This window comes from Xiphias gladius, chromosome 5 (assembly GCF_016859285.1).
Source record: "Xiphias gladius isolate SHS-SW01 ecotype Sanya breed wild chromosome 5, ASM1685928v1, whole genome shotgun sequence".
Classification (NCBI taxonomy): Eukaryota; Metazoa; Chordata; class Actinopteri; order Istiophoriformes; family Xiphiidae; genus Xiphias; species Xiphias gladius.
Genome location: NC_053404.1, coordinates 15908576 through 15922285, shown reverse-complemented (window position 1 = coordinate 15922285; position 13710 = coordinate 15908576). Strand labels below are relative to the sequence as shown.

The window sequence follows — 13710 nt, the reverse complement described above, 5'->3', positions numbered from 1 at the left end:
TTTTTTCTCTTCTATGATACTAAATGACAGTACTACGAATAGCTTTGTGTTTATTTACTGATAGTTGGACAAAACAAGATGTGACTATGTCAACTTGGGCTTTGGGACAACAATGGCCATTCATTCATACAACATGTTAAGAGGTGCTAGTTAATGGATTTTGCTACTTTTGGGCAGAACCAGACTAGTTGTTTCCCCCTTTTTCCAGTTTTTATGGTAAGCTCAGATGACCAGTTACTCACAGTAGCTTCATATGAAGTATAGACCCGAGACTGGGATCAATCTTCACATCTAACTCTTAGCAAGAAGGTTTTGAGGATTTCTTTTAATGTTATGTAGTGAAAATAATAATGACAATAAAACTTACTTTCTATAGTGTATTTCATAAATATAAATAACTATAAATAGTTATGTTATATTACAGCAGAATTTTCAAAATTATTTTGTTATCCAGAACTTGTAACCATTGTCCTGTTGAGATTAGGATAACTATCCCACAGTTTGTCACGTGCCAAGCGCATGCCCTAGATTATAATCCTCAGAAAGGGGTTAACCCTGATCAAATACAATATAATCTAGGATTTAGTTTGGGCTGCCCAGAAAACATTTTCTCCCCACTGAAAGTACAAATCTGGGCTTTACTGGGATGTCAAATAAAGCTTGTATGGAGCTTGTAGTTTGATGGTTGTATGATTTTACAGGCAGGACAAAAAACAACACACAACTGTGTACTCAGTTCTCATCAGTGCTGTTCAGGTGGTGTGTTTTTTTTTTTTTCCAGTTACATAGCTGCATTCCTCTGTTGTTGCCCCTGTTTTATTACAGGAAAATTTCGATTAGTTATGGTTTTATTTGGTGAAGTCATGACTCAGCCGTGGCAGTTTTTCCGAACTCATGTTTTGACTCATATTTTACGGATCGAATAGAATATTTTTAACATCCCAGCCTACATTAGCTCTGACGTAATAGTGTCATTACAAAGCACACATCACAGCGTCAGTGTCTCTGATGTCAGATTTCTTTGAAGTGAATGTGCTGTTTTACAGATCCCACCGGCTGCATTACTCTGGAGCTCAATAGAAAACTGTCACTTGATTACTTAACCGACTTTTATTAGACTTTAATGTTGTATAGATCTAAGAGTTTGTAGTGTTATGTGCTCTTGTTTTGCTGAGAAACTTGATTTTTCTTATTTTTGAATGTTAAGTTAAATACAACAATGATTAGTTTCAATGGCTTTCGTCCCGTTGATGATGAAAGCAAATATGGCATTTCGTTGATGTAGTGAAGATAATTACTTCCTGACTTTTCTCTCTCGTAACATGTGTTGAGACTATACAGTGAGTTCAAATCTTTTGCCTTCCTCTCGGCAGAGTGTAACCTCTTTAAGACAAAGTGGAACACATGTAAACTCCCCAGATCACACACTCGCACACAGACATAAAAAGCTTCTGCAGCTGCTTTTGGTGCTTTCTGGAATTTTCAGGCCAGCCCTGTTGGCCAGAGATCTTACTTCCTAACTGGATGTGTGTGTGTGTGTGTGTGTGTGTGTGTGTGTGTGTGTGTGTGTGTGTGTGTGTGTGTGTGTGTGTGAGAAACCGAGTGCAGATATGTGTGTGTGTGGGAGGGGAGAGGGGCAGAGGGGCTTGTTTTTGGGGCTGGAGGACGGTCGCGGTGCTCTGAAGGAGTGTTCTCCCAGCGTGGGAAAGACGCTTGTCTTTTCTTTGCCTCTACGGGACTAAAGTAGGCCAAAGAAGGGCTGAGAGGAGCTAACTTCTCTGCTCCGGCTCCAACTTTCTCTGCTTGGGCAAAGCCGTCCCCCTCTTGAGCCGGGACAAGGGGATTTGTAGGAGTGAAGCACTCAGGCTGGCAGGAGTTCCTGTGCTCCGAGAGGAGATGGGCAGCAGCTGAGGAGACTTTCTCCCAGCCGGGCTGAAGCACGGAGTTGGCAGGGCAGAAATGTATCACTCCGGCAGTGAGGAGTCAGATCTGGTAAGTTTGTATAAACATACTTTCTGCAAATCAAACTATATCCCCTAAAACTTATTCTGAGCCTAACTCGCAGTACTTCTCACTCGTCTCCTCTCTATCCTCTAAACAAAGAGGAAGGGCTCAGACTGCAGGAGAATGGAGGTTATTAGTGCAGGATTTAAAGGGGCGTAAACATACACTTCCTATTTTCTCCCTTGTCACTTTTCCGGAAAGTTAGAGAGAGTCTTTTTCAAAATGCACTCAGTAACTCTTGTAGTGTGCCGTTTTGAGACAAAGAGGCTCATTTGAGAGTCTAGTTTGAATTTGCGAGCACCACTGCACAACCACTGCAAGCTTAAAGTGAGGGAAGAGACATTGGTTAACAAGCAGAGAGAGACCGGTAGAGAGCACAAAATTTGGCTTAGCCCTAGAGCAAAAGCTAAAGTTGTTTCTTAGCCACAAGAGCCAAACAGAGGGTTTCCATTTTTTCCCAAAGTATCAAAGTTTTGACTTCCTTTTTGTTATAACATTCAAATAATTTTTTTTGTTTGTTTCTGGTTAGTATTTAAAATATTTCCTTTTCTGCTTGTGTGCTTCATTTTGTCTGTATGTGAATGATATAGTACTGAAAACCTATAGTCCAAATATTTCCCAGTGACAGTAAGCAGTGGTTGTCATCAGCCACACCCTTGTATTAATGAGCCCCTGAAAGCAAGTTTGATAGTAGTCCACACACCCTAACAAACATGGTTCAAGCCCACAGAACTTGGGTCTTGGTTTTGAATATTTCACGAAGGATAAACATCACACAACTTGAATGAAGAATTGGAACAAGAGGATACAGAATATATACAATATGATACAGACAGTGTGGAATAAGATGCAACTTTAAAGCCACTTAAGCTCAAACAAAAAGGGGACACTGTGTGTAAACGGGTTAACTTGAGACTAGTCTGACATTACAAACTGAGACCAGATCAATTAAAACAATTTAAGCATAAAGTATATTATTCAGTTCTATAGTGTGAAGTTCGGCAGATGCTGTTGTCTATCTTTGTAGCGGATTTCCAGTTGTGGGTATATGCGCCACTACCCGATTCCTGCTCCTTTCTCAATCTATAACTCGTTGCTCCTCATTTAGGTCTTTAAAAACCAATTACTCTCTCGCACACAGAAGCACTTGTTTGATAATGTAAGGGATCTGTTCATGTTTTTCAGAGTGTTCATGTGACCGAACCTACTAAACTCTTAAGTAGCATCCACTTTGCTCAGCTTGGCCTGTCATGCGACACCTACTGTATCTTTTTAGTGTGTGTTTAACTAAAGTATCTGGCACTGAGAGCTGTAAATAGTTGAGTTAACACGACTGATTATGAAGTGGTACAGGATTATTTGGAATTCCAGTTTTAAGAACACACTGGCTGGAGTGACAGTGTCATCTGTAACCAGGCATAAAGCATACTTTACTTAAAAAAAAAAAAAAAAATTACTCACTATTAGAAAATTTTTTGGATGTGATGAAGAAAATCAAAGCACCAAGGTCCACTTAGTAGCTTTATGTATAGAGAGAATCTATACCTTACAGTGGCCATAAAAGCAAACTTAAATTGTTTTATTTATCACTGAAATCTGGGAAATCCCCTTGCCTCTGGCAACAAGCTCAGTTTTTTTATATATCACCAATTTTGACAGAAATTGGTGCAAAGCACATAATTTATCAGTGGATGAAATAAAATAGATGAGGCTGAATTAATTTTACACAGGCACAGCCCCATTTGTAGGATAGTGTGTTGTGCTCCACCGAAGATGTTTAGCAGCTCGTTCTGCTCTCTTAGCCAGTCCTCATCAATCATCCACAGCCTGCTTCATACACCAGGAAGCTGCCAGAATATTGATGAGACAAGCACAAGATAGCAACAAAGAGAAGCCCTGGGCATTTCCTACTGTATCCCGTTGATATGCCATCATCCTATCATGGTGCTGTGTTTCCACAAGGGGACCTGAGAGGGAAGGAGCAGCTAGATAAACTAGATGTCACTGTGAGGATTCACTGTTAATGAGAGCTGTACCCCTCCGGGGACTGCTGCTGCTGGCTGCAGGTAATATTTACTGGAATAAAAGGATTAGCGCATAATTTGCAGTTGGATGGGTCCCGTCACCCTGCATTTGTCTTGCCATAAGGTTGCAGGGATTGAACAACTCTATCTGAGGTGCGGCAGCAGTGCAGCAGAACTGAAGCAAACATCCAAACAATATATGTTCCCTTGTAATTCACCTAGTCAGAACAGCTGTGCAAACAACACTGTGGTTTGGTGGATAAGTTTTGACATGCAAAGTATGATTAAGTGCCAAAACAGTCAATGACTTAATGGACTGATGATGTAATTTATTTACCAAGCAAATGCCAAATATCCCCTCATTCCAGCTTCTCGACTGCCAATACTGCTTTTTTTGTTCATATTTTTGCAGATTTGGGTTGGTGGTCGAGCAAACCAAGCAATTTGACACCTAGGGCTCTTTGTGTTGAGCTTTTTTTCCCCACTTACTAATCAGGTAATTGATTATTAAATTACTGAGAGAGATTTGAAAAATTCAAAATTTATCAATTAAGAAGAAAAAGTCAGTTGCTGCCTTTTTTAAAAGTCTTTTTAAGAATGACTGTGTAATTATTATAACCTTTTTTTTCTTTTTATCATTTCATTTGAGTATTGTGAATTTGATCTATGTATAGGTCTTTTGTGTATCTTAGCAATAATAGAGGTGTATGCACAAAAAGCTTATAAACTCTCTTGCCATGTGGCTTGTTGCTAAGTTTCTAGCTAGCCACTGTGTGCTCTGGGATCATGTGATTGACAGCCAGTGAGTCCATCGCCTCGATGGGATGATTCACTTATCTAATGCACTGCCACGTGAAACGCTGGGTAAACACTTTTTTCATAGGCTTGTCAGTGTCACCTTGACGTCCATGCGGCCAGTCCCTCTTTTGCCACACCAGAGGCATCATTACTCCATCCCCCTTTTTTATCTCTCTCCTAATTTTTCTCAGACACGCTTTCTTTTTCTCTTTCACAGATTTACTGACAGTCTGTTTCTCTTACATTTTTTGTTTGCTCCGTATTCAGTCCTTCGTTCTGTGTTAAATATTAGTAACCATCCCTTGTAGCAGTCACACATCTTGCTCTCTCGGCTGTCATGTCTGCTCCCATTGTCTCCGTTTGATGAAGGAGCGGCTGTTTGTAGACCGATGATTTAATTGACTTTGTGTTGCACTGAGTGAAGAGGCAGTGATGGACAGATGGCTGGGAAAAGAGGCTTTGGTTCTAGCCAAGAATGAGTCATGCCAAGCTTGAAACTGCTAGCACACTCTCTCAGCCCATTGTCTGCCCACTGCAGTCAGCTACAGTCCATCAGCGAGAACTGAACATGACTTGACTGAGCAGTTATGTTCATTCTTCAATCGTGCTGCAGAATGCGAAGTATACTTATGCAGTCTGACCTCGCTGCCTCATTAAATTCACTGCTGACACTTGTCCGAATCTGGGCTGTGGTCTGAACTGTGTCTTAGGGGTTGGGGTTACTTTTGGTTAAAGTTTACAAACTGTACACTGTACTATTGGGTCATTCATAACATATTAACCCTCAAGCCTGAGGCTGTTTGTGCTTGTTATTTGTGGCAGCGCTGTGGATTGGAAACTTTTGAGACTCGATTGGGACTCAAAACTGAGCGCTTGGACTCACACAACGTACCCATAACCTAATGCTTTCAGCTGCGGCCACTGGCACTAGAGTGAAATGGAGAAAACTCTATTTTCTTTCAAATGAAAGAAATTAGGCTTTCATTATGAAAATAATTAGTCAATACACATAAATGAGTAGCTTTATAGTTTACTCTCCTCTCCAGCATGTATTGCCCATTTATCTCCTTGTAGCCATGAAATTGATTCAGATCATTTATTTATCTGCAAACTGAGAGAGTGAGTGATCATTTTCACCACCGGTCAGCTGAATGCTGCGTGACTAAGATTAATGTTACACCACGTTTTGTAGTTTCCTCATTGGCCATTTCTCTTTTAAAATGAATTGGCACAAACAGTTTCTATTGCGTAATTAGGGTCGTTTACAGGCAGTGTTGCCAATTTAGTGCCTTCGTTGCTAGATTTACAGACTTTTCACAACCCTTCAGTGAGTTTTCTTCACAGAAGCACCTAGCAACAAATCTGGCGACTTTTTGGACAAACCTTGGCTACTTTCCATAGAAGAGAGTTGCCAGTATTGCCCTGTGAGCAGGAGGTTGGACTTTCCCTCCGCAGGCACAACTCTCTATCTGACTAATTCAATTGACTGCACAGTAGCCGACACAAGTAAATTTACAAGTAAATATGGCAAAAGAAACAGCACAGCTGATATTTTTAACTTATGTGTATGGGGATTTTTGTCAGACGACGGCGTGGTTATAAAATCAGGATTTCAGCAGTGCAGACCAGCAGCTTAGAAATGGCTTGGAAGTGACTGCTGGTGAACAAGTAGTCTTAATGGGTCACGTTTCAGTCACTGTTTCATACTGGTTCCATTTTCTGACAACAGAAACAGAAAAGCGTAAATGAGATCAGCTTTACTTGGAATTTGGCTGAATTAAATTACTGTATATGTGAGCACAGAGAGTAGGAGAGAAGCAGACAGATGAAGGGCAGTCCAGCCATATACTAGGATTGGACATCTTTTGTTTGTTTACTTACTTGCTTGTAGTTGTCTGTCTAGAAGTTTCAGTGTTTCTTTGATATAGGAAACAATGTTTATTGGACATTCTTATCTCTCTTCTTATCGATAGTGTAAAATGAAAAAAAAGCAGATTTTCATTAATTTAGTTGTGGGCTAGTCCTGTTATTTTCTTCTGTAGTTGTTTATGTTGTTAAGATTGCACCATTGAAAGTCAGTATGCATTATTGTAGCAAGAAGCAGTTGCCGTTTGCACTGTAAACATGGATGTGCAGACAGAAGAAAACATCAAAATTTTACTATATAGGCTAGAATAGAGGTTTTTTTTTTTTTTTTTTTTTTTACATAATGTGACACTGAGAAGAACAGGTGTAGGTTTTTTTCTTTTTAAAATATTTTGTAATGCAAAATGCGTCAATTGCCAGGTACTAAGCATTACTGTCTAGAAAATGCACAGGACCGTCCTCCCCCTCTTGAGCAAAACCATACAGGGAAGAAAGCCAAAGCCAGTCGGAATCCCTTGAGAGATCGGAGATGAAAGAAGCAGAATAAGGGGTGAGCATGGGATGAGAAGCCATGGAACAAGGTGAAAAGAAGTGTGAATGCGAGAAAAGGAAATGAGAGAACATTAAATGGCTCAGATTAAGTCACAGGGAAAGAATTAGGAGAGTGCAGAAAGACTATTCATATGTAAGAATTGAGGTAAAAATGTCTGGACTAAGGACGAGTAAAAGCAAGGGGTCCTCGACTATAAGAGCACTTCATTGCTCACATTCACAACCTTTATTTCCTGCATGACTACATCTCTCCATTTTCATAGAGGATACATATAGAGAATAACTCCTACAGGGGCTGAAAATGAAAAAGGAAGTTTTCAGATCATGAAGTGATTCCCCTTTGTAACTGCTTCAATCACTGTAAGTGATTCTGTCTGATGCAGGAGGCAGCAGAGACTGAATCAAAGCCTCCCGTTTCACTGTGGTAATAGCCACAGTGATGTGTATGTTCTAATGTAATGATCACTGTGCCAAGTCCTGCATGTAGAGGTCATTGGTGGTCTTACAGCAAGGACCTCTGTCTAAATGAATCAATAAGAAAAGTATAAACACTACAGGACCATTGCCCTTTCGGTTCCCCAGCCCATCTCTCTTTCTCTGACCAATGCCTGAAGACAGCCACCTCTCACACGATTCTGTCTCTCGATTCTGTCTCCCAAGCCTGCCAGTGAGGATTGCACCGATGCAAGAAGTAGTGAGCTGTTTATGTTACAAGGCAAAGGGTGTAGAGGTTGTGGTGCTGGATGGAACTGTAATGCTGCATTGTGTCCAATGTCAGACTATCATTAAATCTTTGCTTTTTAAGAAAATACTTAACCAGTGAGAATGATCTTGTGTTTTTGAAGTGTTTAATTGGTGTTAGTGTTATTCATACCTAAACTATAGTTTATTAGGTATGACAACAAATGTTCCTTAACCTTAACAAAGTCAATTTAGTTGCCTAACCTTAACTTTCCTGTAGTTTCCATGGGTGCTGTGAGAAGAATAAAGCATTGCCATTGAATGTTCAACAAGATTAAGAGTCTACCCAAAGGACCCCAGCAGGATTCAAACCAGGCTTTCAGCCTATGTTGAAGTGTCTTTGAGTACGACATTAGATTTAAACAGAGCTTTGACTCTCATTCTGCTGGATTGAGCACAAAGAGAGTACCTATCCCCATGGATTAACGCAGTATCATACATTTGTTAGTTTAATTATTAGTGGCATCTGTTAGGGTGACACAGTGCTGTCAGTATCAGTGTGGCAGCAGGTCTAGAGGTAAGTCATGTTAGGCACCCGAAGGCTCTTTCTGTCGCTGTGAGTCTTTGTCAGTGTTACCGTCAGAGTGCAGCCTTCACAGCTCCACCACCTTCCTCTGCAGACTCCATAGATCCACGTTCAGAACATCTGCGCCCTGTCCTGAGAGCTCTTGAGGCTAGTGTCAAACCACCATATTGAACCAATGTGACCCTTGCACTATTTCCAGAAAAAAAAGGTCAAGCATGTTGTTGGTATTAGAAGTTTAATCTTACAATGGACAAAATGTTCTTAATTTTCTCTTTTTACAATTCCCATCCATCTCTGTTCAAAACATCTACCTCAGGTAATCCCCTTCCTCTTTAGACTAATGGGTCTTGATGAGCTAAAATCCCATTATTCTCCCCTTTCATGTAAGATGTGACATTTTTAAGTGCACGTTTCTTGTTGAAAAGACAGTGAGCAGATGGAAGCGTGTCATTGATTGGTTTTGATAAGTACCACTGATTAGCATGTCATCTTTTGATCTACAGTTAGTTCTCCTCAGGGAGTGACTGCTGGTCATAAACCAGCGAGCCCATTTTAAACCACTGGTCCCACGGGTTGACCCCTGACTCCTCTGACCTATCACAACCTCATGACCGGTCAGACAGGGGAGCATGATGCGTCAGCAGTGCAAAAAAAGAGCACATTTTGAATAATCTTTCTGCAGGGTTTCACTTCGGCTGGTCCTTTTTATGAGGATGGGAAATTTTTAATTAAAGCTGTAATTATTCCCATTTGTCCTGTGTGGCTTTGCGATGCTTCACTCGCATGTAATGAATTAACGCTGATCTGACAGGTGAGGATTTAGAGCAGCTTTCACCTCAGAATCCGTACTACTGAAGAGTGACGAGGAGATGATTTTTAAAAAAAGATACAGTGCAGTATATTTAACTCTTATTTCTCGGTCGTTCTTTGTCTCACACATAAGCATACTCACTATCAGGGCTGCAACGAACAACTATTTTAATCATCAGTTAATCTGCTGGTTATTTTTTCCTCAATTTATTGATTTTTGTCCAAAAAATATAAGAAAATAGTGAAAATGCAAATTAGAAGTTCCCAGTGTCTAAAGTGACATATTCAGATATCTTGTTTTGCCTTGTCTCAAAGATGTTTGATTTATAGTGATATAAAACAGAGAAAAGCAAAAAATAACCACATTTAAGAGGTTGGTAACAGCAATGTTTTGCATCTTTGCTTGAAAAATTACTCAAACAATTGATTAACAACATAGTTCCCTATTGATTTTCTGTGGTTTGGTGGAGTTTTAACATGCTAAAAGCCATGTGATGTAGTCCAGTCTTGTAATGAGTAGTAAATTACTCAATTAGTCAGTTGACTGAAAATTTAATTAATCATTTAAGCCATTAATCAGGAGGAAATGCAGAACACTCACTGATTTTTAGCAATCTAAAATGCCTCTCTCTGTTTTACATTGATTGGGTACATCATTGGATTGGAAAATGATTGCATTTTTCTATGTTAAATTATTTGGAAAAAAAAATCAATACAGAGAGATTTCTTCATTTATGCAGGTGTTGCTCGTTGAACAAACATTGCAGTCAAGTCAAAAATATGAGAGAACCTATCTTGCTCTCAATTTCATAGTCAGTAAGGCAAGAGAGCTTTGTGTGTTTTGTGATCAATCGTGCAGCATTGCTTAGAATTTTGACTTTGCACCCCAGTAACCATTTAGAAATATGAACTAGAAACATCGAGTTCATGCTCTAGATAATTCTAATTCAAATCAGTTTAAGCTTTGTGTGGCTATTGGTTGATTAAAAAATTAAACGCAGAGGTAATGGGGCAGGAATTATTTTTGGACTCCAAATGAAGGCGTGAAAAGAAAAGCTTGAGAACCACTACATGAATTAATAATAGGAATAATGATAGGTTGTCACCTTAATATGATGCATGATAAAAGCAAGTGCGCAGATTTAGATTTTCTACAGAAAACAAGCTCTTCTCTTACAAGATGGTGCCATGTGACACCATTTTTTCAGCTTCGTTTTTATATGTGAAAAGAACAAAACAGTATGCGCAGTTGACGCATAGTATCAGTATCCATAACCCCTTATGGATATAAGCACTTCCATCCTTAAGCACTTCCCAGCACTTATCACTGAGACAAAACGAGCAGATGGATTGACTGAGGGGTAACAGGGAAAAAAATGAGGGGAGTGACAGGGGAGGCGGAGAAGGAGGGCTGGGTAGCGAGAGAGATAGAGAGGCAGAAACACTGAAGTAGCACACGGGAGCTTTTAAGATGCGCAGGACAAACACTGACAGGCGGAGGCACAAAGAGTGAGAAAGAGGGAGCTTGCAGCACCTGAGAGGCAGCAGCAGCAGCAGCTTAATTAGCATCAGGAGGAGATTCGGTCACAGGCAGCCACACCAGGACTCCTGTAGATAAACTGCTGTTACCGGTTGTGGAGCAGCACGGGCAGGCTACAGCGGAGGAGGAGAACAAGGCTGGAGCCAAAGCTTGCACGAGAGGATGAGAAGCATTGCTGCCACCTGACTCATACTAAGAGTCAGCCTCAGCACCTGCAGCGGCAGACTGAGCACTCCAGCTATTAAGGAGACTGGGGCAGACAGGGAGAGAGCTGCTGAGATTATGCGCTGGGCAGAGAGCTCCTGTGGATTCCCCATCTTTGGCAGCAGCAGCAGCAACAGCAGAAGGATCAGGAGCTGTGGCTCTACAGACAGCAGAAGAGCTAGCTGGAGCTGCAGCAAAACAAGGAGCTCTGACTCCAAAGCCATTTATTTATCAAGAAACGAAGGTAGCATTTACAGCCAAGGTGTAACAGAAACCAGCTGTCGATGTAGCCACAGTGTTGAATGTACCTGTAGCCGGAGCAGTGACAGTAACTACAGACCTGGTGCAAAGGTGCTCACAGCAGTGCAATTAGGTGTAGTTGTAGCAGTAGCAGGGGGGAGCAGTGGCTCAGGACACTGAATGACCAGTGTGGCTGATGAAGGCCACCTGGATCCGCTTGCTGAAACGAGCCAAGGGAGGTCGCGTCAAGAGCTCCGATGCCTGTGTAAGCAGATTTTGAGTGTGTTTATGTTAAGAAAGTTGGTATTTTTGTGTGCATGTGCTTGTGTGTGAAATGCAGTAAGTCTGTGTGTCTCTAGTGCATCCCATCAGTCCATAGTGTTGGGGTCAGTGTGGCATGGCTGTGTATTGCCTGGTGATAATGAGAAGCTGAGTGGTGTTATTAGTTATGGTTGTCAGATTCTAGGCAGACTTCCATATCACCTCCCTCTGACCCACTGGGACGGTGTTCTTGATCATGCTCCATCATTAGCCCTGATCTGATGGAATAATCATAGCAGTCCAGGTATGTTCACCTGCGCTTTTCAAGACCAGATGTATCTCATAAAACAGAAGCAAGTGTAATGTAATGTACAGTAAATAGCCAATTTAGGACATTTATATCCTGATGTGGAAATGCTGCATATTAAGCATGAGCAGTGTTTGAAGAATCCCGAAGACACGGCACATAGTTTAGATGCTTGTTGATGTTTCGAAACCCACTGGGGGATGGGTATAATTATAAATGTGATGACAGCAAAGGAAGACAAAAAGTTAATGAGCTTGCTTTCAAATGTGTTATTCATATCAAGTACAAAGCAGGGAGGACAACAAGCACAGAGGTGATTGACAAGCAGCAGAGTTTCATGTCAGATGGACGACATAAATATGAATAACCTTGTGTTATATACGGCAACAACACTTGTGTTGTCTCTATACATAAGTCAGGTAATGTAAGTGGAGAGGAGGGAGAGGTAAGATCCTCCTTTGTATGTACGTGATGGCTGTGTAATTCTAATCAGGCACAGGGTGAGGGAGGCTATTTTTAACTCAGACAACAGAATGTAATGGTGCAGTGAGATGAATGAAAGACCTTGTGTGGGTGGCATAGTAGTGTGCAGGTAAGGGTAAGGCTCACACTACCTTCACTTAGTTAAAAATCCCTGTTTCTATTCTTAGATTTATGTTTACCTGAAACTGAATTGTGGTCATGGGATATTGTTCCATAGTGGATGTGCAGATGTTGGTATTCATTCCCATGTATACAAATTCAATTATAAAACTTTTTCTCACATTTTTGTATGCTTTTCATCAGAATACACTTTCGTTCCACTCAGCTGTAGGTTACATCAATGCTACCCTACATAGCCAAAAATGTTTATTCGTTCCCACATATACAAATTAAGTTGTAAATGTAATGTAATTTAAAATGCTTTATAATTAACACATTTATGGACTTCTGTTATTAGCATGCTACCCTTACTAGCTCCTGCAGTTTGGGCTGCTGTGGCTCAGGCGGTAGAGCCAGTTGTCCACCGATCGCAGGGTTGGCGGTTCAATCCCCGGCGCCTCCTGTCCACATGCCAAAGTGCCCTTGGGCAAGACACTGAACCCTAAGCTGCCTCACTTGTATGTTGCTTTGGATAAAAAGCATCTGCCAAATGAGTAAATGTAGAATGCAGCAGCTAGCTACATAGTTAGTCAATTTCTAGCTAAGACCACAATTTGACAATGAATTAAATTCATATAAATATGAAGGTGTGTGAATATAATTTTTTTATGCCACAGAAATGTATAATTTCTGTGGCATAATAAGAAAAATGCTAAAACCAAACAGTTAAATCGAGAGGGCCACACTTAGCTAGCTAGCTGTTGCTAAAGGTAAATTTACTTTTTTTTTTTTTAATTTTTACCCCTTAGCTGGTTCCTGTAATTTTAATTATATCGATTTTGATGACCTAACATCTTTTGTAATTTAGTGTTTTATCCCATATAAATAAAGCAGAAGCCAAATTTATTCTTTAATGATAAAAACAGCTAAACTAGTCATGCTAAACGTAGATTAACTAGCCTAGCTTAGCAGAGTAGCAGTAACTGCCATCTCTGCTTTTGACTCCAGCGGAAGTCACGATTTTGGGGTGGTTAAGTTACTTTTTAATCAAATATTTAAATGTAATTAATTTTGAATTAATACATTTCCAAGTAATTATCAACAAGTGATAAATGGACAGCTTGTTTTTTTTTTTTTTTTTTTGCTAATACTATGTTTTTATCTCATATCTCATTTTAGATTGTAACTATGGTCTATATCAATTATTTTTTTGTGGTTGTATTAAAATGTAATATGTGTATAAAAAGACAAAAAA

General features: G+C 40.2%; 1 protein-coding gene across 7 annotated transcripts in view; it reads left to right on the top strand.

Moving 5' to 3' along the window:
• cacnb2a (calcium channel, voltage-dependent, beta 2a) overlaps window positions 1-13710 on the top strand; it is a 69563-nt gene that overhangs the window by 29391 nt on the left and 26462 nt on the right. For 2 of the 7 annotated variants that reach the window (XM_040127442.1, XM_040127439.1), the window contains exon 1: window positions 10802-11570. The exons of 4 other annotated variants lie outside the window; for them this stretch is intronic. In XM_040127442.1, the coding sequence (XP_039983376.1) occupies window positions 11502-11570 (69 nt within the window). In that variant the 5' untranslated portion in view covers window positions 10802-11501. Of the gene's footprint in view, window positions 1-1687; window positions 1993-10801; window positions 11571-13710 lie in introns of those variants that run through there. One more of the 7 variants, XM_040127441.1, reaches the window with a different exon arrangement.